Source organism: Callorhinchus milii, unplaced genomic scaffold, assembly GCF_018977255.1.
Source record: "Callorhinchus milii isolate IMCB2004 unplaced genomic scaffold, IMCB_Cmil_1.0 Scaffold81, whole genome shotgun sequence".
In the NCBI taxonomy this organism is placed as follows: Eukaryota; Metazoa; Chordata; class Chondrichthyes; order Chimaeriformes; family Callorhinchidae; genus Callorhinchus; species Callorhinchus milii.
Window position 1 is genome coordinate 154640 of NW_024704822.1, and position 21956 is coordinate 176595.

At 41.5% G+C, this 21956-nt stretch overlaps 1 protein-coding gene across 1 annotated transcript in view; it reads left to right on the plus strand.

Annotated features, from left to right (window-relative positions):
* Positions 1-21956, plus strand: part of LOC121851647 (carcinoembryonic antigen-related cell adhesion molecule 5-like) — a 44770-nt gene that overhangs the window by 2315 nt on the left and 20499 nt on the right. The window contains exons 4-6 of the mRNA XM_042345717.1: positions 1326-1640; positions 16799-17074; positions 17165-17425. Of these exons, the coding sequence (XP_042201651.1) occupies positions 1326-1640; positions 16799-17074; positions 17165-17425 (852 nt within the window). The remainder of the gene's footprint in view (positions 1-1325; positions 1641-16798; positions 17075-17164; positions 17426-21956) is intronic.

A 21956-nucleotide genomic window follows, 5' to 3' on the forward strand; every position in this document is an offset into this window, starting at 1 on the left:
CTGAAGGGATGAGATCAGACGGCCAAAAGGCCTTTGTTGATCCAAACTAATCTTGTGATCTTGTGATCTTGTGATCTGGTGATCGGCACAAAATGTTTAGACTTTTACCCCTCAATATTCCCTCTTGAAGCAGCTGATTGTCACTGTGTAACAGCGCTGCTCTGACAGACGGTGGGGCTGTTGCTCACTGTAACGTTGATGGAATAATTGAGTGGTGTCATTGGGAATCACAGGGAAACAGTAATTCACATTTGATTTCTAACCCGGAGTTTCTATGTCGATTAATGACATGAAGCCCTTTGTTGGGCAGTCAGGCGGCTGTCATTCACCTCATGGTGTTGGTCCTTCACTTCACGGCTGTTTGTGGGACGTCACTGAGCCTCAATCAGCTCCCACGTTCGCCTACTAAATACACAGTCACTACACTTTACAGTGACAAATCCCGTGAAGCACTTTGAGATGTTCTCCTGATGTGAAAGACTCTGTGCCAAGTGCAAGGTTTATGATCACATTATCCACCACTGTTTGTGAGACACTGATTTGCCCAATTGGCTGCAGCGTTTCACCCACAAAACAGTCACTTTACATTATATTCAGTGAAGCACTTTGAGACGACTCGAGAGCGCTGTATCAAATGCCAGAATTATTACCATTATTATTATCATAAGCATTTTGGAAACTAATTTTAAAATGAAATGAACAAAGATCCAAACGGCTGCGGTGTTGCTGTCCGGCAGCTCACAATGTCCCGGCTCCTGGGCTTTGGGCAAACCCTGTTCTGACTTGAAATGCCCAAACCATTTCATATCACCGACCAGGAACCACACTGCAGTGACTCCCGACCACTCCCTACTTCCTATTTGCTCAATAAGTGCAGAGCTGAGAGAAGAGAAAGCTCTACTGACTGACGGAGTGTAACCAGCACCGGCTGCTCAGTGACTGAGTGACCAGGACACCGGCTGCTCAGTGACTGAGTGACCAGGACACCGGCTGCTCAGTGACTGAGTGACCAGGACACCGGCTGCTCAGTGACTGAGTGACCAGGACACCGGCTGCTCAGTGACTGAGTGACCAGGACATAGGCTGCGGTCAGGATGCAGACAGCACGACTCGGGGTAGTTGCTCTTTGCTGCTGTGTGTGTGTGGGTGAGTCTCACTTTCTCACTCGCTCTCAGTTGGGAGTTTATTTAAGATGATCTAACGATAGAGACAGGAGAACTTGCTCACCGCGTCCCTACAAGAGATGCCGTCAGTCAGGACGGACTGTGTCGATGTGTATTCAGCCGATGTCTCGCTGTCCTTAATGGGATTTTCTCTCTCTCCAGTTACAGCACAGTTCACCATCACTGTACCAGACAATCCCATTACAGCAGCAGCCGGAGGTACGGCTGTGTTTACAGTGAAACCGTCTGGTGAGGTGAAGACCGGGACCTGGAGTATCGGCCGTGTGGTTTTTGTTACTTGGTTTCCAGGAGGAGAAAGCATCGACCCTGGTTACAAAGACCGGATTGTGTTCACAAGGACCTCTGGGTCTCTGCAGCTAAACTCTGTGAATTATACTGACGCTGGAGATTACACTGTGACCATGTTCTCACCCTCTGACACTCAGGCAACAGCCACAATCACACTGAAGGTGGTGGGTAAGTAACAGTGCATTTAACAATAAACTATCTATGTACCTTTCATGTCCCCAGTTATTGTCACTGAGCTTCAGAAGAAAATTAAAATGAATATCTTCGCGCAAAATGTTTTATATCCGGACAAATGGATGAGGTGCTCCTGATCTAATGGTTCAATTTCTATTTTTGTTTCTTCTCTCTAAAATTCACTTCAACTGAAATATAGTTTTTTGGCACACGTGGCCACTTGTAACTCGCATAAGTAGCCATTATTCGTGATTTCATGGCGCGCTCGACTCGCAAGTGAGAGCACTTGGGTTCGATTTCCATACGAGGCAAAATCTTAGGTAAATTTCCTTACTCCACACACATACACACCTCTGTTTAATTGGCAATAAGTAGGAACCCGCTTGTTGGTCGATTGGTGGATCGCTTTCCAGGAATAATAATCCGTCCCTTTCCAAATAAAATTGTACACTCAATCCACGACTGTTTGTAGGACACTGTTGCGTGCAATTGGCTGCTGTGTTTAACCCACAAAATACGCAGTATATTTACTTTACAGTATATTCTGTGAAGCGCTTTGAGATGTCATAACCATGTGATGAGGTGCTGTATCAAATGCAAGGTTTATTATTATTATTATGAGCAAAATGGTAAAACAAAGGACAGTATTTGTCTACTCCAATCCATTGCTCATAGAATAGTATGGAATCATAGAATATTACAGCACAGGAGACCATTCGGCCCACATTGCCCTCATGTTACATTAAATAATAATAATCCTTGTATTTGATATAATGTCTTACCACATCATTAAGAGATTTCAAAGCGCTTAGAATACATTAGAATATACAGCACAGGAACAGGCCATTCGGCCGGACTGGTCTTTGCCGGTGTTTATGCTCCAAATGAGCCTCTTCTGCCCTTCCTCAGCTAAGCCTTCAAGCAGAACCTTCTATTCCTTTCTCCCTCATATACCAATTTGCTTCCCCTGAAATACATCTGTGCTGTTGTCTCAACAAATAGTGCTACATAGGAATTATTGTAAAGTGTATTTGTAGGCCATGTGCTGCCACTTTGGACACAGTAACATCACAAACAGTGTGAATCAAGTGACCAATTTTTTTGGAGGATTGTTGGCTGCGATATCAGGAGAAATTCCCTTCTCTTTTCAAACAATGCTACGGGATCTTTAACATCCATCTGTACAGACAGAGCAGACTGGAGTGGAGTGTCAGCCCACACCATGAGCTGATGTTGGGCTCTTTGAGGGACAACAATTTGTTCATATCGTGAATCATCACCAAGAATACGAGAGCCAAGAATGTTCATTTACACTCAGGTGGAGTGTATCGTTGCTGATGGGTTTAATTTTCCGTAATCTATGGTTATAATTTTTGAGAATCAACCTCAACAGACATGAATTTGGAATGAGTGTGGAATAAATTATTATAAAGAAAAGATCCTTGCATTTGATACAGCGCCTTATCATGCCTTCAAGACATTTCAAAGTGCTTTATAGAATATACTGTGAAGTGTAGTGACTGTGTGTTTTGTAGGCGAAAAGCGGCAGAAAATTGTGCAGAGCGACATCCCACAAACATTTGTGGATTGAGTGACTATATTATTATTATTTATTTTTTGAAGGGATTATTACCCCCAGAAAAGCGATCCACCAATCGACTAACAACCGGGTTCCTACTCACTGCTGATAAACAGAGTCGTGTGTGTGTGTGTGTGTGTGTGGAGTAAGGAAACTTGCCTACGGTTTCGTCCTGACCGAGAATCAAACCCCGGTCCTCTCGCTTGCGAGACGAATGCTCTAACCACTGAGCTACAGGACTTGAGCAAGAGTTGATTATCACAGTATCATAGAATCATACAGCACAGAAAGAAGCCATTCGGCCCATCGCATCTGTGCCGGCTCCTAAAAGAGCAATCCAGCTCAACCCCACTGGCCCACTTTCTCTCCATAGCCCCGCAATCCTGTCCTCCCCAAATACCCATCTATTTTCTATGTAGTGACTGTAGCCTCTCCTTAAGCTCAGTGACCCTGAGTTCAAGCTCAAGCAGCCGGAGGCACTTACTACACGTGTTTGTCCAGAACACATGAACCATCCTGGAGATCCCACATGGCACACAGTTTGCACGGAATGGGTCTGACACATGTGGAAACCCATCACCGTGTTTAAGATGATCTGAGATGGTAATGTCAGACCCATTTCGAAAAACTTTCAAAATACTCTAAAGATCAAAACGAGTACATGCACGAAGACTGTGCCAATACTTATCAATAATAATATAATATATAATAATGTAGTATTATTGATGTGTTTAGCCCAAGTGATTACAAGTGGAGTCCTGTAGCTCAGTGGTTAGAGCACTCGCTTTGCAAGTGAGAGACCTGAGTTCAATTCCCGGCAGAGGGCGAAACCTTCTGCAAGTTTCCTTACTCCACACAGAGCCTAATAATAATCCTCCAAAACCAAAAACAATAATAAATTGGTCATTTTCAATCCACGACTGTTTGTGGGACATTGCTGTGCGCAATTGGCTGCCGCGTTCGCCCACAAATATACAGTCAATTCACTTTACAGTGTGCTCTGTGAAGCGCTTTGGGACGTCCTCCCGACGTGAAAAGCGCTATATCAAATGCGAGGATTATTATTATTAATACAACCTAAGAGATTAGGAACTAGAAAAAATCAGGGAATATATCAATCTACTAATTGAATGCAGATGTGTGGGACAATGTAAAATAAATATAGTTCTTATAATCGTCGGTGCAACTTGGAGCACTAATAAGACTATTCAAAAATAGCTCAACACAGCACCTGATGAACAAAATATCAGCAACGCTGCAAAAGGGAGTTAATTTAGGAAGTTGAAACATCAAACAAAAGTAACATCAATGGCAGTGTTATTGGTCTGGCCGACCATCACTGAAAACCATTTAGAAATGACCATGAAGTGCTTTGTCAGGCTGTTCAGCACTCCGAACGCTATCCCGTGGGAAGGGCGCTGTTTAATGCAATTTGTTGTTGTTGTTGTGATTATTTGTTGGTGAACACAGCAGGAAAGTTATTGCTCGCGATCTTGCTGATTAATAAAGATAATATGGACAGTTATGATTTAGTTACAAATACTGTTTTGGAATATTTTAGATTGACACCAGAATCATATTGTAAATGCTGTAAATGCAGAAAGTACACATTTGGTTGGGATGAAAAGCAGATCTATTTTCTCTCGGATGAGCCGTGTTGTTGCCGACAGGAACACACCGATCACTGAGGTTTCATGGCCAAATCACTTGATGGCCTGAGACCTCTCCAACTTGCTCACACCTCACACCTCTTCCCAGCCCTTTCGCTTGGTTTGCTCAGGCCTTGTGCACATCCCCTGACCCTCTGCTCCACCTTCAGCCACTTTGCCCTGAGCCCCTGGAACTCCCGGCCTCACCCTCTCCGCCCCTTGCTCCTCTTTCCTCTTTACACCAAGCGCTCCGGGACGCTTCCCCACGTGAGGAGCGCTGTATCAATGCAAGTTGTTGTTGTTGTTAATCGTCTTCAAATCCCACCTGAAGGCTTTCCTCTTTGACGGTGCCTACGGTCCACTCCCCTTTCTCCCCGTCTCAGCCCAAACTCTGCCAACGCTGAGACACTGCCCCACAGGAAAGTCTCTGTATAAATGCAAGTTGTTGTTGCTGATGTTTTAAGTGATTTGAGTTTCCAACAAACTGTTGTATTTTACACAGAATGTGATGCACAGAATGTAAATACTCTCCTGTGTTTTGACAGAATCTGTTTCCAATATTGCTGTTACCCCAATGTCACGCAGTCAGTAGAATATAATGACACTGTGGGGCTGACGTGCACTGCATCAGGGACAGACGTGTCATATCAATGGTTGAAAGACAATAAAACTATCAGCTCTGACAACAGGACTGTCCTAAGTCTGGATAACAAACCCCTGACTATAGCTGGAGTACTGAGGGCTGACAGTGGGAATTACACGCACTGGGCCTACAACACCGTTAGTAACGACACAAGCCATCCATTTTATCTCAATGTCAACTGTAAGTGTCACAGTAAAAGCAGCTTCAATGTTATATTTTTGTAAATGATTTTTATAATCTTGGTTAATGTTATGCAATATTTGTTTCCGCAAACATTATACGCTCCGTATCCATTTTGGACCATACAATCGATTCCTTTAACAAACACTGAATTTGATCAGATTTAACAAAAATTTATAAAAGCACCAAAATGTAAAAGAATATCCAGCATTAAACTCTGAAATGAAACTATTTTTATTACGAATTTCAATCTAAACCATTATAAAAGTATTAGATTTGAATTCTGTTTGAATCACTACAAACTTTCATTTGTACCAACAGGTGAAAGCACTGGTCCACTCCTGAAATAAATACCATAATAATTGAATTGATGAACAATGAAAAAAGTCCTACTAAATTGGTACTCAATTAAAATATAGGAGTAGAAATCCCCCCTTGGGTCTGGACTTGTCTATTGTAATATTATTTCACAGCAAATAGAATTAAATTCTTAAATTGTGTCCATTGAACTACAGAAACTGGGAAAGTTTCTGCTGGCTCTGAAATGCTAAATAATACCTCAGTGGAATTTCAGGGGACAGAATTGATTTTATATATTAAACAACTATTATTATTACACATTATAACAGACAGGTTTTATTAATAACTGTCTCCTTTTGTTTGCACAGTTTTGGTGTTCAGGCTCATCGTGACCTTTAGTGCTGGTGATGGGCTGTACGTTAGATAGTTTTAGACTTGTGATTTATATGATGTTACAAATGATGTGCATTTGTTCTGGATGGACCAGGATTACCCAATGTGTCCATCATCCCGGATAAAATATTATACAGTTCAGGAACAACTGTTAAGTTCTTGTGCTCCGTGGACTCAAATCCAGCCTCTGAATTTCAGTGGTTTCACAATGGTGCCTCTCTTCAACAAAACGGTCAACAAATAATCATTAATAATATTTCTATGAACGCCACTGGAAATTACACTTGTCAGGCACATAACAATGTAACACTAAGGTACAATGAAGCAAGCAGGGAAATCCAAGTTATAGGTATGTAACGATAATTTATTAAATAGTAATTACTTTTTATATCATTTTCACTCCTAATTTTGAAAGGTAAAACTGTGTTTTCTTTTCAGAAATTGAACAGCTAACATATATATTATTTTATGTGAATGATATGACTTTATCCATGGGTTTCAGTAGCCGGTAATTGTTTGCTGTGATGGGCAAACTTTGAATTACAAAACTATTCTCTTAGAACTTCTAAAGCAAAGTGCTGACATGATGTACCGGAAACGCTTACGGTTTACCACCATCTGTAAAAGTAATGTCATTATGATATTGTTACCGCAAAGTCCAATCAATGTTTGCAGGTGAACGTAGATAGAACTCCTCAGATCATGAATATATCCATGTTCCCCGGCCCTGCCCTCCCCACCATCTGCAGTTAGGCCTTCAGCCTCTCTGCCCCCACCCTGTGAACCTCCATCCCCAAATCCCTCCGCCCTATCCCCTCCCTTACCTCCTTCAAAACACGTCTCAAGACCCTCCCCTTCGACCGCGCCTTCAGTCACCCTCCTACCCCCACCCCCACTTGCCCTCCACCCCTCCTGATCCCAACCCCAGTTCGGGTGCACACCTTTGACAGTCCGTGGCCTTGGGATAGTCGACTCATGTCAAAGGCTCTGTGTAAATGTCATTTGTTGGTGTTACTTTCAACAACTTCAAAAAAGTTGGTCTAATTCTTAGCACTTTAATAATTGAAACCGTGTTTGTATGTGTACAAAATTGAGACATTTAAATGTTCACTAATGAAATTGAGATATAACTTAATAATAACTGTTACACTGCTGTAGGATAAAGGCAACTGAGAACAGAAATAACCTATTGCTAAATAAGACCTTTTAGGAACCCAATCGCATAGAACGACTAATATGTGAAGTCATAGAATCATAGAATATTACAGCACAGAATGAGGCCATTCGGCTCTCGTGCCTGTGACAGCTCTTTGGAAGAGCTGCCCAATCAGTCACACTCCCCCACTCTCTCCCGATAGCCCTGGAAATTTTTCCTCTCCATATACGTATCCACTTAAGAACATAAGAACATGAGAAATGGTGGATGAAAAAAGACAGAGGTCCATCCAGTTTGCCTTCCATCTTCCTGGTGTTCGCTTGCACATATGTCCCGAACTACCTACGTACTATATCCCATGTTATTTCCTAAAAACATCTAATCTGTGTTTAAAGAATCAACACTTCTCTCTTTTCAGGCAGTGTATTCCAGATCTGAACAGCTCACTGTGTGAGAACATTTCTCCCCGTCTCCCCTCTGATTCTTTTGATAACTATCTTAAATCTATGTCCTCTGATTACTGACCCACCCGCCAGTGGAAACAGTTTCTCTCTGGTCATTCTGTCAAATCCCCTCATAATTTTGAACACCGCTATTAAATCTCCCCTTAACCTTCTCTGCTCTAAGGAGAATAATCTTAGCTTCTCTACCTCTCCTCATAACTGAAGTCCCCCATTCCTGGTACCATCCTCTCTAAAGATTGTTGCCCAGAATTGAACTCGGTTCTCGAGCTGAGGCCTAACCAGTGTTTTATATAACTCACTAAAATCAAAACCTCCTTCTAGAAAATAATTCCACTATGTATCAAGAGCCAGTCATGGACCTTAATTATTAACTGAGAGAGGTATTTCATGGGGTCCCACAGAGGTGAGTCTTTGCCCCAAGACCCACCGAGATAGTATAAACGTGGCAGCGGTTTTAGCTCATTAAACTCCAGGAAATACCCCAACACACACTCTGGGTCTCCAGGTCTCAGCCCAGTCTGCACCAATACTCTGCGGAATGAGGTGAGCAGAGTGCAGCGCTCCAGGGAGAGAGCGCATTCCATTCCAGACACAGGGAATTCCCATGTGTTAGGTGGGATGCACGGAGTTCTCAGTTTGGTTTGGATACTCAACCACCAGGCGACCAAACCCAAAAGGACCTGACATTTTTGTGCTGGTGGCTCAAGATTTATTCAGGAACAGAGAGAGTGAGGAACTGAATCGGAGCCTCAGTGCAACTGTGAGCAACAATTAAATATGTGTTTTATTAACATGAAGGTAATGGAAACTACAGTTTGAATAATGAATGAATTATAAACCCTCTCTCCCCCCGGCTTGGAGTCAGGCTCCGCCACTGTAAAGCACTCTGAGTCGCTGTCCGGCGTGGAGGGCGCTATATAAATCCAAGTTGTTGTTGAATGAATGAATGAATAGTCCAATTTCGCCTGATTCTTGGTCACTGTGGTTTGTGTCCTCTAACAAATATATTACACACTAAATAAATGTCCTGTTTTGTTAGATCCAATTTCCAAGCCCACTATTTCATCCAATGTCACTATAATAGAACATAATGACAGTGTGGCTCTGACCTGCACTGCAGTGGGCACTGCCGTCTCATATCTGTGGTTTAAGGACAATGATGGTATCTATGTTGACACAAGGATTGCGCTAAGTGATGGCAATAGAACTCTCACTATACCTGGAATTTTAAGGTCTGACACAGGAGAATATACGTGTTTTGGGTACAACGTAATGAATGGAAAGACAAGTGATTCTTATCTACTCAATGTTAACTGTAAGTGACCCGATCAAACACTATTTGTGGTTTCTAATCTTCATCAATTAATTGCCAACCCGCCTGACTAAATTGTGAAAAAGTTCTGCTCACACACACATACGCTGAATACGATTGGCACTTTAGCTGCTTTGCTGTGCAGTCAATGTTTAAAATAGATATTACCATCACGACTTGTACTTTGATTGAGATAGAGGTGGCAATACATTGATACTTGACTAATGGTCACTTTGACGTGTTGTAACACTGGAGCCCATAGGCAACAGCACAAAGTGACCTTTTGTCAAGTGGTGTTAAATGGGCACCTGGTCTTAGCATCAATCTTTTATAGGGTGAGTGGGTGCACACGGACAACTCTTTATTATAATCTTCTCAGTCTGTTTGTGGTTGACATTAATGAGGTCTTAAAGTAATAAGTATAGAAATCACATTTTCGGATATCAGCTTCTTATTTTATTCCATATCTACAACAGAAACGTATGGAGAAATCCCTTTCTGGAGTAAACTTGCCGGGGGGGAAGTTTGTTACAAATTATGAAAGCATTCGGCCAATTCGAAATTCAGTAACACATAAAACGATAGATTCATATCGCTTCTCGATTTAATACGTTACAATGTTCAACACTTTGGGTTCTGTTATGCCAAGTTGATAATTACAAGAATAGTGGCCTTTCTATTGAAGCAAACGTTTTATACTTATTTACTTTTAACCTTAGTTTCTCCCAACAGATACCTCCACCCGTAGCGCTGACTGTTTACAATGGGTAGTTTTAGATCCATGGTGATCGGCTCCGTTGATGTTGTATAAAACGCTGTAGAGATTGTGTTTGAACCAACCTGTGAATCTATTTTAGATGGACCAGAATATCCCAACGTATCAATCAATCCACATTTACAATTAATTAGTTCAGGATCAACTGTTAATCTCTCGTGTTCTGCGGAATCAAACCCACCTTGTGAATTTCAATGGTATTTCAATACTTCCTCTTTTCTACAAAACGACTCGGACCTTCTCATTCCCAATATTACCCTGAAGAACGTTGGGAATTACACGTGTCAGGCCTTTAACAGTGTAACCCAAAGGTATAGTGCAGCAAACATCAGAATCCTTGTCATAGGTACGTAAAATAGTATTGTTACCTGACGTAAAAGCCTTTCTATACTTTATCTTTTAACTAAAAACATCTGTAAGTGGCCTGGCGTGTGCTGTACGACTGAAACAAGATGACAAAGATTGCAATCTGAGATAAAATGAGAAGGAATGTGGAAACCAAAGCTCCATCAGCGCTTGAGAGGATCCAACAGTGGTGGGTAACAACAACAACAACAACAAGATTCCATTTATAGAGCGCCTTTCACGTCGAGAGGACGTCCCAAAGCGCTGGACAGTTGGGTCAGGACCCGAGCATTGGGGGAAATGGTGAGGGTGAGGGGAGCGAATGCAAGAAGTGACATTGACTGAGACCCAGAAGTAGGCAGTTTTGCTTCGCCACAAACTAACTGTCATTTTCTCTTCTGTGTTCATGTGCAATGAATGCACAATACACAATGAATAAGCACTGACTAGTGACTGGATCCCATGATAGCGCTCGTTGGGATTTAATAATAATATTAATCCTTGTATTTGATATATCGCCATATCACGTCTTCGAGACAACTCAAAGCACTTCACAGGATACACTGTGAAGTGAATTGACTGTATAATTTGTGGGTGATGTGGCAGACAATTGCACACAACAATGTCCCACAAACAGTCGTGGATTGATGTGACCAATTTATGATTTTTTTAAGGAATTATTAACCCCGGAAAACCGATCTGCCTATCGGCTAACAACCGGGTTCCTATTTACTGCTGAGTAAACAGAGACATGTGGAGCAAGGAGACTTGCCCAACGTTTCACACTGCCCGGGAATCAAACCCAGGTCTATCGCTTGCGAGGCGAGTGCTCTAACCACTCAGCTACAGGACTCACTAAATTACCAAATTGCCAATTTACAATCATAGTACAATTTACAATACAATTTACACTTATACAGTTACTTTCACGTCAGAAGGATGTCCCAAAAACTGGCTGAACATGGAACTGAGGAGGGGGGAAGGGGGGAAAGATGACCGAAAACTGGATTTGTACATTGGCATTTTGGTGATTCAGTGAGCGAGCTGTGTTGAAGCATTAATTTCTCTGAACAGACTTGTTCTATACAAAACCTACAGAAAGATAATGCCAACGACAACTTGTATTACATGCTCACTGAATTTGTTTGTGTCCCTGAACAATATAGTGTGTCAATATTCTGCCTCAATCAGTAGCACTGTCACTCTCACCCATGAATCAGAAGATTGTAGATTTAAGCCCCATATCAGGACTTGGAACTTATATACTTTATGCCGACATTCCAGTGAAGTGCTGGGGGTGTACTGTACGGTTCTCCTTCAGATGAGATGTTAAAACAAGGTCCCATCTGCCTGTTCAGGTGGACCATAAAGATCCCACTGTACAATACAAAATTACATTTGTGTTGCACCTTTCACGTTGGGAGACGTCGTCCTGACATGAAAGGTCCTGTCACAGTGTAGGGACTATTATTATATTTCATGTTAAACCAATCTCCTGTGTTTTGATCGATTGTTTTCGAAGCTGTTGTTACCTCCAATGTCACTATTCCGGTAGAACATAATGACAGTGTGGCTCTGACCTGCACTGCAGTGGGCACTGCCGTCTCATATCTGTGGTTTAAGGACAATGATGGTATCTATGTTGACACAAGGATTGCGCTAAGTGATGGCAATAGAACCCTCACTATACCTGGAATTTTAAGGTCTGACACAGGAGAATTTATGTGTTTTGGGTTCAACGTAATGAATGGAAAGACAAGTGATTCAATGTTTTCTGTAAGTGCTGATTAACAGCTTCCATTTTCTTTGTTGCTAATTATTATTTATTACCAACCCTGGTTAACTGATTTGCATAAAAGAAGCTCAATTTTCCATCTTGTGTGAAAGACATGTGCTCACATTAGGCATTTAACTGCTTTGACCACTTTTTTCTGACTTCAGAGCTGAAATAGATATCAATATTAATGATTTTATTTGATCAAAAGAGGGTTGGCAATAAATGATAAACATCCTCTCTGCTCAGTGTCTGACCTCTCCTCTGTAATGTTCTGAGACATAATAATAATAATCATTGCATTTGATATAGTGCCTTATCATGTCTTTGAGATGTCTAAAAGCGCTTCACAGAATATACTGTAAAGTGAATTGACTATATTTTGTGGGTGAAACGTGAGAGCTAATTGCTCACAGTGGGTTCCCACAAACAGTCATGGATTGAAGTGACCTTTTTTTTGAAGGAATTACTACTCCCAGAAAAGCGATCGGTCCATCAACTGACAACCGGGTTCCTATTTACTGAGAGGTAAACAGAGATGTGTGGAGTAAGGAAACTTGCCCAACGTTTCGTACGGCCGGGAATCAAACCCAGGTCTCTGCTTACAAGGCGAGTGCTCTGAACACTAAGCTACAGATTTCCACATGAGAACATCATACATGAAATGAATGATTTCAGTCAGGCTGGCTGACACCCTAAAAGATGCTATGTCGTGCAAACTGTTGTTGTTCTGCACATATTAAATGATAACAGGGACTTGTGTGAAGAAACAAATCATTTACGTAATATTTTGTACTTAAGATGTCATTTCACAGTGGTAGGTATATCCAGCAGTATCCATGGATTACTTTTTACAGTCGGCGGTTTTAGTTCTACGTGCCAGGCTGCGTGGGAATTGTTTGCACCTCATGATACTTACCTCACACAAAGATTGTGTTTGAACCAACCTGTGAATCTTTTTTAGATGGACCAGGATATCCCAACATATCAGTCAATTAATTAGTTCAGCATTAACTGTTAATCTCTCGTGTTCTGCGGAATCAAACCCACCTTGTGAATTTCAATGGTATTTCAATACTTCCTCTTTTCTACAAAATGACTCGGACCTTCTTATTCCCAATATTACCCTGAAGAACGCTGGGAATCACACGTGTCAGCCTTTAACAGTGTAACCCAAAGGTACAGGTCAGCCACAAGAGAAATCATTATCATCGGTATGTAATATGTAATCCATCATATCCTTACATTTGGTATCTCGTTGCCTTTGGCACAGCAACTATCACATTGTCAAGATACCTCAAAGCGCTTCATAGGATTTACTGTAAAGTGCTGTGACTGTGTGTATGTGTGACTGTGGCAGACAGTGTCCATAGCAATGTCCTCCAAACATCCGTGGAGTGAATGACCATATTCTGGTTCGGCCCACGTTGGGACTTGAACTATCATAGTCTAAGATGACATTCCAAAGCAGTGCTCGGGGGAGTGTGGCATTTTCTTGTTGCGGATGGGCTCGAGAGGCTGAATGCCTTATCCCTGTTCCTATGTTGCTATGTTCAGAGCTGCCGTCCTTCAGACGAGATGTTAAACCACATCATGGTTTGGTGGACATTAAGCTCATCCACTGCACGATTCGAAAACAGAGGAATCCTAATGTGGATTTCCTGACCAACAATCCCTCAAATAAAATAGTTTTGTGACTGTTTGTGGGACAGCAGCAATTTGGCTGCTGCGTTTGCCTACAAATACACAGTAAATCGTATGAAGCGCTTTGAGACTTCCTCCTGACATGAAAGGCTCCATATCAAATGTAAGTTTATCACTTGTTCATTTGCTGCTGAGAAATGTGTTATTTTATTCTTCATTAAATCCAAGTTGTTGTTGTTTAACAGTTTCTAACAGTCCTGAGTGTTGATGGGTAAGTTTTGTGTTTGATTTTGTGAAAATGAATGAAAAATGACAGGTGCAGAGATTCCTGGCCACCGGATTGACCTTGTGACGTAAAATTTGTTCTGTTATGTCATTAAACGTACCTACAATTTTGTGCCATTTTTAATTTACAGTAAAACTATAAGCAGTGCTGCGTCTCTGCCATGTTTGTAGCATTTTATTTCCAACTAAGTTGCAACTTTACTGTCAAAAGTGAATATTTAGACAGTTCAACAGGTATTTTTAAGGAGAAAGAATGTTATGTGATAGTTAACAGTACTTTAAAATCTCAAGAAGTTAGATCACCAAAGGGAGTGAATCAACCCCACATGCTCTCTTTATCTCCCTTTCAATACTCTTTTTATATCATTCCATGTACATAAGAATGTGCAGGACTGAAACAGGCCACGATGGTCTATCTCAAAGTAAACAGCAACAAAAAAATTACATTTATAGAGCACCTTTCATGTCGTGAGGACGTCCTAAGGCGCTGGACAGTCAGGGGTTAGGACCCGAGCATGGGGGACGGGTGGGATAGGGTGGGGTAGGGGTTAGGGAAGGCAGAGAGGTGGTTTAAAATAATATAATCCATGACCCATTCTTCTGAATTATCAAGGGGCTTGGATCGTAATTCATTATAATAATGAGAATAATCTTTGCATTTGATATGGCACTTTTATCACATCACCGACACATCAAAGCACTTCATAGGATACTGTGAAGTGATATAGTTGTGTGTATTTTCTGGGAAAATACGGTAACCAATTTTGCGCACAGCAATCTCCCCACCAACTGCCTTGGAGTGAGTGGCTGATTTTATTTGTAGGATTGTCGGCCAGGACACCAGGAGAAGGAACTCCATTCTATTTTCGAATAGTGGGAGTCCTGTAGCTCAGGGGTTAGAGCGCTCACCTCGCAAGTGAGAGACCGGGGTTTGATTCCCGGCAGGTGAAACGTTTCGTTACTCCACACACCTCTATTTACCTTCGCAGTAAGTAGGAACCTGGTTATTAGTCAATTGGCGGATTGCTTTTCTGGGGGTAATAATTCCTTACATTGTCCTTACAATGGCTTGAAACTACAACCTTCTGATTCATGTGTGAGAGTGCCACTAATTGAGCCGGGCTGACACACTATATTGTTCAGGGACACAAACAAATAATACATTTATCATTCAATCCATGACTGTTTGTGGGACACTGCTGTGCGCAATTGGTTGCCACGTTTCGCCCAGTGCTCTGAGACGTCTCGAAGTCATGATAAGGAGCTATATCAAATGCAAGGATTATTATTAACGTCCATCTGGACAGAAGGCAGGATTTAATGTCTCATCCGAACCTTATGTTGTTCAGTATAAGGGTCGGACGCTGGTCAGTATTAGAGACAGGTCAGTTTTAGGTCAGTCCTGTAGGGAATCCTGGAGCTCAGTGATTAGAGCACTCGCCTTGCAAGTGAGAGACCGGGGTTTGATTCCTGGAAGGGTGAAAGTGTCCTTACCCCACACGCCTGACAATAATCCCTCAAGAAAAAAAAATATTATTTGGTGATTCAATGTTTGTGGGACACTGCTGTGCAAAATTGGTTGCCTCGTTTCGCCCACAAATAAACAGTCAATTCACTTTACAGTGTATTCTGTGAAGAGCTTTGAGACGTCAAGAAGACGTGAAAAGCTCTATATCAAATGCAATGATTATTATTATTAGTCTTAGAGTTGAGTCACTATTAGTTCCTTCAGTATTATTCTTGGATCAGTATTCGGGACGGTCAGTTCGCTGAATGTGGTTATTGATTATTACTATTATTATTATTATTAAAGTGAAAAGGACTGACACAAATGAAGGAAAACGATGACACGGAAACATGAAACTCTCTTTAAGGGGGTCCTGTTATAATGTAGAATTTACTTCCAAGACATGGATTTTCTTCAGCACAAGAAAGGAAGGCTTCGCACATAACAAACATGTACAGCAGCTGATGCAAACTGAAGTGGTGACCCTGAAGTTGGGCTGTTTGTGGTTCAGGAATCCAAGCAGTCACCGTCATGTCATCACTGACGAGCAGCCACTGCTGATCACACTGCGCTATGAGGCAGATTACAGTGTTATGGACTCCAGCAATGCCTTCTGATGGGGTTAGAATTCTCCTGATAAAGGTCCGCTGTGTCAGTCCTTGGGTATGTGGCAAACAGATCATGATACTATAATCATCCTTGTATTTGATACAGTGCCTTATCACGTCTTCGAGACGTCTCAAAGTGCTTCACAGAATATACTGTAAAGTGTGGTGACTGAATATTTTGTGGGCGAAATGCGCACAGCAGTGTCCCACAAACAGTCATGGATTGAAGTGACCAAATTATTAGTATTATTATTTGAAGGAATTATTACTCCCGGAAAATTGATCCACCGATCGACTAACAAACAGGTTTCTACACACTGATAGATAAACAGAGGTGTGTGAGTGTGTGTGGAGTAAGGAAACTTGCCCAACATTTCGCTCTGCCCAGGAATCGAACCCAGGTCTCTCACTCTGGCGAGTGCTCTAACCACTGAGCTACAGTACTATTAAAACAGAAACCAAAAGAATAACTTTGTCAAAAAGTTCAGCGTAACCACTGGTTTATAATTGTATGATTCTATTATCATTCTATTTACAGAAAATATCACCAGCGTCACCGTAACACAGAACATTCCCAACCCGATAGAATACAATGACACTGTGACACTGACATGTGATGTTAAAGGCACTGTTGAGTCACGGTTGTGGTTTAAGGATGAGAGAGCTCTCCACAGCAATGACAGGATCACAATCTCCCAGGATAATGCCACCCTGACCATCATCAGTGTGACTAGAAATGATGGTGGAACGTATCGGTGTGAGGCAAAGAACAGCTTTAGCTCTCAGTCCGGCAGCCACACACTGAGCATTGCGTGTAAGTACTCAGTCACCTCTCAGAATAAGTCTTCAATGTTATGCTTTACATTCAGTGGTAATAAAAAAGCCGTTCTTGCGTCTGTTGCAGATGGACCAGACACCCCTGAGCTTACAATCACTGGGACACACTCAGCAGAACTTGGAGACTCTCTAACATTGTCTTGTTCTGCTCAGTCAAACCCAGAAGCTCAGTATAAATGGATATTTAATGGCACCGTTCTGTCACATACAAGTTCAAATTTCACCATTCATCAAATAAGCCAGAATGACCTTGGGAGGTACACTTGTCAGGCTCGTAACAACATTACCTTAAGAGTCAATGAGACAACATTAAACGTAACTTTACAGGGTAAGTGAACGTACTGTGCTGTGATGTGCTATCATGATGTGGTCATGATATTTCTAGCTTTTCTACGTTGGGAGCTCAATATACTCTTCTGTATAGTGGTAGCAAATGCATTGCATTGATGTTCAGCTCCAACTCTTGTGTTTCAAATGCAGCGAAGTTTTGTAATTTAATAAGTTATGAATAGTTATCAACATCAGAAAATCTAGAATTAAGAGTGGAAGTTGAAAAGTAGTTTCCATGTGATTCACAGAAGACCCCGTATGCAAATTTATATTTATATTGCCACTCTTTTATCCAGGCCCAATGATGCTCTGTCTGATTGACATGAACATACTGACATACTTGAAGAAACAAATTATTTTGTGCTTATCTTTGTGGGTAATTACTGCTAACTGTGGTGGAGTTTGATTGCCTCATTGTCAGTATGGCTCAGTTTGTAGCACATTTGCCTCTGAATCAGACGATTGTGGGTTGAAGCCCCACATTGGAACCTGGAACCCATATAGTCGCGGCTGACACTGCAATGCAGTGCTGGGGTGTGATGTGTTAGAGGCGCTGTCCTTCGGATTAGACGTTAAACCAAAGAATGCCGTGACTGTCCCCATAGACATTAAAGATCCCACAGTACTATTTGAAAACAGAATGGAGTTTCTCTCTCTGGGTATAATGGCCAATAACAACAACAACAAGAACTTGCATTTATATAGCACCCCTCACGTAGTAGCATTCCCAATATTACCCTGAAGACCGCTGGGAATTACACGTCAGGCTTTTAACAGTACCCAAACATCGGAATCCTTGTTATAAGTACGTAATACAGTATTGTTACATGACGTAAAAGCCTTTCTGTGCTTTATCTTTTAACTAAAAACATATTCAAGTGGCCTGGCGTGTGCTGTACGACTGAAACAAAATGACAAAGATTGCAATCTGAGATTGACTGTGAACCAGAAGTAGGCAGTTCTGCTTTGCCACAAAATAGCTGTCATTTTCTCTTTTGTGTTATGTGCAATGAATACACAATATACAATGAATAAGCACTGACTAGTGACTGAATCCCGTGATAGCGCTGGTTGGGATTGAATAATAATAATAATCCTTGCATTTGATATAACATCATATCACGTCTTCGAGACGTCTCAAAGCTCTTCAAAGGATACACTGTAAAGTGAAGTGACTGTATATCTTGTGGGTGAAGAGTGGCAGGCAATTGCACATAGCAGTGTTCCATAAACAGTCGTGGATTGATGTGACCAATTATTATTTTCTTTTAAGGAATTATTACCCGGAAAAGCAATCCGCCAATCGACTAACAACCGGGTTCCTATTACTGCTCGGTAAACAGAGACGTGTGGATTAAGGAAACTTGCCCAACGTTTCGCCGGCCGGGAATCGAACCCAGGTTTCTTGCTTACAAGGCGTGCGCTCTAACCACTGAGCTACAGAACTCACTGAATTACCAAATTGCCAATTTACAATCGTAAAACAATTTGCAATACAATCCGCACTTATACATTACTTTCACGTCAGAAGGACCACCCAAACTCTCGAGAATTCTGGCTGGACATGGAGCTGAGGAGGGGGCGGAGAGGGGTTAAGGAGAGGAAAATGACCAAAAACTAGATTTATGCATTAACATAAATTGGCAAATTGGTGATTCGAAGAGCGAGCTGTATTGAAGCATTGAATTCTCTGAACAGACTTGTTCTATACAAAACCTACAGAAAGATAATGCCATCTACAACTTGTATTACACATTCACTGCATACGTTTGTGTCCCTGAACAATATAGTCCATCAATATATTGGCTTAATTAGTAGCACTATCACCCATGAATCAGAAAATTGTAAATTCAAACCTCATATCAGGAACTTATACACAGTAGAAAGTGTTATCCTTCAGATAAGACGTTAAACAAGGTCCCATCTGCCTTGCCTGTTCAGGTGAACGATAAAGGTCCCACGGAACAATAATATTACATTTGTATAGTGCCTTTCACATCGGGAGGACGTCCCAAGGCACTGTTCAAAATGATATGGGAGTGTCTCTCTCCTGATGGCCTGGTCAATAATCCCCAAATAAAAACAGTGTGTGTCTGTTTGTAGGGTATCACTGCACAAATTGGCTGCTATATTTGCCCACAGAACAGTTTACATTATATCCTGTAAAGCACTTTGAGACGTCGTCCTGACATGAAAGGTCCTGTCACAGTGTAGGGACTATTATTATATTTCATGTTAAACCAATCTCCTGTGTTTTGAGGGATCGTTTTCGAAGCTGTTGTTACCTCCAATGTCACTATTCCGGTAGAACATAATGACAGTGTGGCTCTGACCTGCACTGCAGTGGGCACTGCCGTCTCATATCTGTGGTATAAGGACAATGATGGTATCTATGTTGACACAAGGATTGCGCTAAGTGATGGCAATAGAACTCTCACTATACCTGGAATTTTAAGGTCTGACACTGGAGAATATACGTGTTTTGGGTACAACGTAATGAATGGAAAGACAAGTGATTCTTATTCAATGTTAACTGTAAGTGTTGATTAACAGCTTCCATTTTCTTTGTTGCTAATTATTATTTATTACCAACCCTGGTTAACTGATAAAAGAAGATCGATTTTCCATCTTGTGTGAAAGACAAGTGCTCACATTAGGCATTAGGCTTTGACCACTTTTTTCTCACTTCAGAGCTGGAATAGATATCAATATCAATGATTTTATTTGATCAAAAGAGGGTTGGCAATAAATGATAAACATCCTCTCTGCTCAGTGTCTGACCTCTCCTCTGTAATGTTCTGAGACATAATAATAATCATTGCATTTGATATAGTGCCTTATCATGTCTTTGAGATATCTAAAAGCGCTTCACAGAATTTACTGTAAAGTGAATTCACTATATTTTGTGGGTGAAACGTGATAGCTAATTGCTCACAGCGGGTTCCCACAAACAGTCATGGATTAAAGTGACCTTTTTTTTGAAGGAATTACTACTCCCAGAAAAGCGATCTGTCCATCAACTGACAACCGGGTTCCTATTTACTGAGAGGTAAACAGAGATGTGTGGAGTAAGGAAACTTGCCCAACGTTTCGCACGGCCGGGAATCAAACCCAGGTCTCTGCTTACAAGGCGAGTGCTCTGAACACTAAGCTACAGATTTCCACATGAGAACATCATACATGAAAGGCACTGTATAATGCAATCTTCTGTGCAATATAGATCCCCCTGTAACAGTGCTAACCTAATGTGCAATATGTCCCTGCGCCTCTACTAACCTTACGCTTTTGTTGTCTGTGTTTCCCTCTGTCTCTGATGTTGGTGGATTAAATGAAGTGTTAAAGTAGTGAATATAGTAATTATATTTAGCTTCTCACATAGCGTTTCTCATTATTGTAAACCCTGGTGTGGTTTAGTAAAAGCGTTTTACTCCAGGATTCAGATTGAGAGCAACATTTGGAAGTCTATGTGGAACTTAAAACACACAGAGTCGGGTACCAGTACACCCTCAGCCCTGTGTTGGAGTGTCAAAAGAATTCTCAAAGCACCTCATACGATTTACTGTAAAGTGGTTGTGACTGTATTTTTGCTCAAATGTGGCACTCAATAATGTGAGTTCAAAGTCCTATTGTGTAACCCACAACTTACTGACACACAGCAACAAGTTACACTTGTGTAGTGCCCGGGACAGTCAGGGGTTTGGACCCGAGCTGGGAGTTGGGGTCAGGAGGGGTGCAGGGCAGGGGTGGTGGGGGTGAGAGCTGTCAGCAGTCAGGCTGACACCCTAAAAGATGCTATGTCGTGCAAACTGTTGTTGTTCTGCACATATTAAATGATAACAGGGACTTGTGTGAAGAAACAAATCATTTACGTAATATTTTGTACTTAAGATGTCATTTCACAGTGGTAGGTATATCCAGCAGTATCCATGGATTACTTTTTACAGTCGGCGGTTTTAGTTCTACGTGCCAGGCTGCGTGGGAATTGTTTGCACCTCATGATACTTACCTCACACAAAGATTGTGTTTGAACCAACCTGTGATCTATTTTGGATGGACCAGGATATCCCAACATATCAGTCAATTAATTAGTTCAGCATTAACTGTTAATCTCTCGTTTCTGCGGAATCAAACCCACCTTGTGAATTTCAATGATATTTCAATACTTCCTCTTTTCTACAAAATGACTCGGACCTTCTCATTCCCAATATTACCCCGAAGAACGCTGGGAATCACACGTGTCAGCCTTTAACAGTGTAACCCAAAGGTACAGGTCAGCCACAAGAGAAATCATTATCATCGGTATGTAATATGTAATCCATCATTTTCTTACATTTGGTATCTCGTTGCCTTTGGCACAGCAACAATCACATTGTCAAGATATCTCAAAGCGCTTCATAGGATTTACTGTAAAGTGCTGTGACTGTGTGTATGTGTGACTGTGGCAGACAGTTTGTCCACAGCAATGTCCTCCAAACATCCGTGGAGTGAATGACCATATTCTGGTTCGGCCCACGTTGGGACTTGAACTA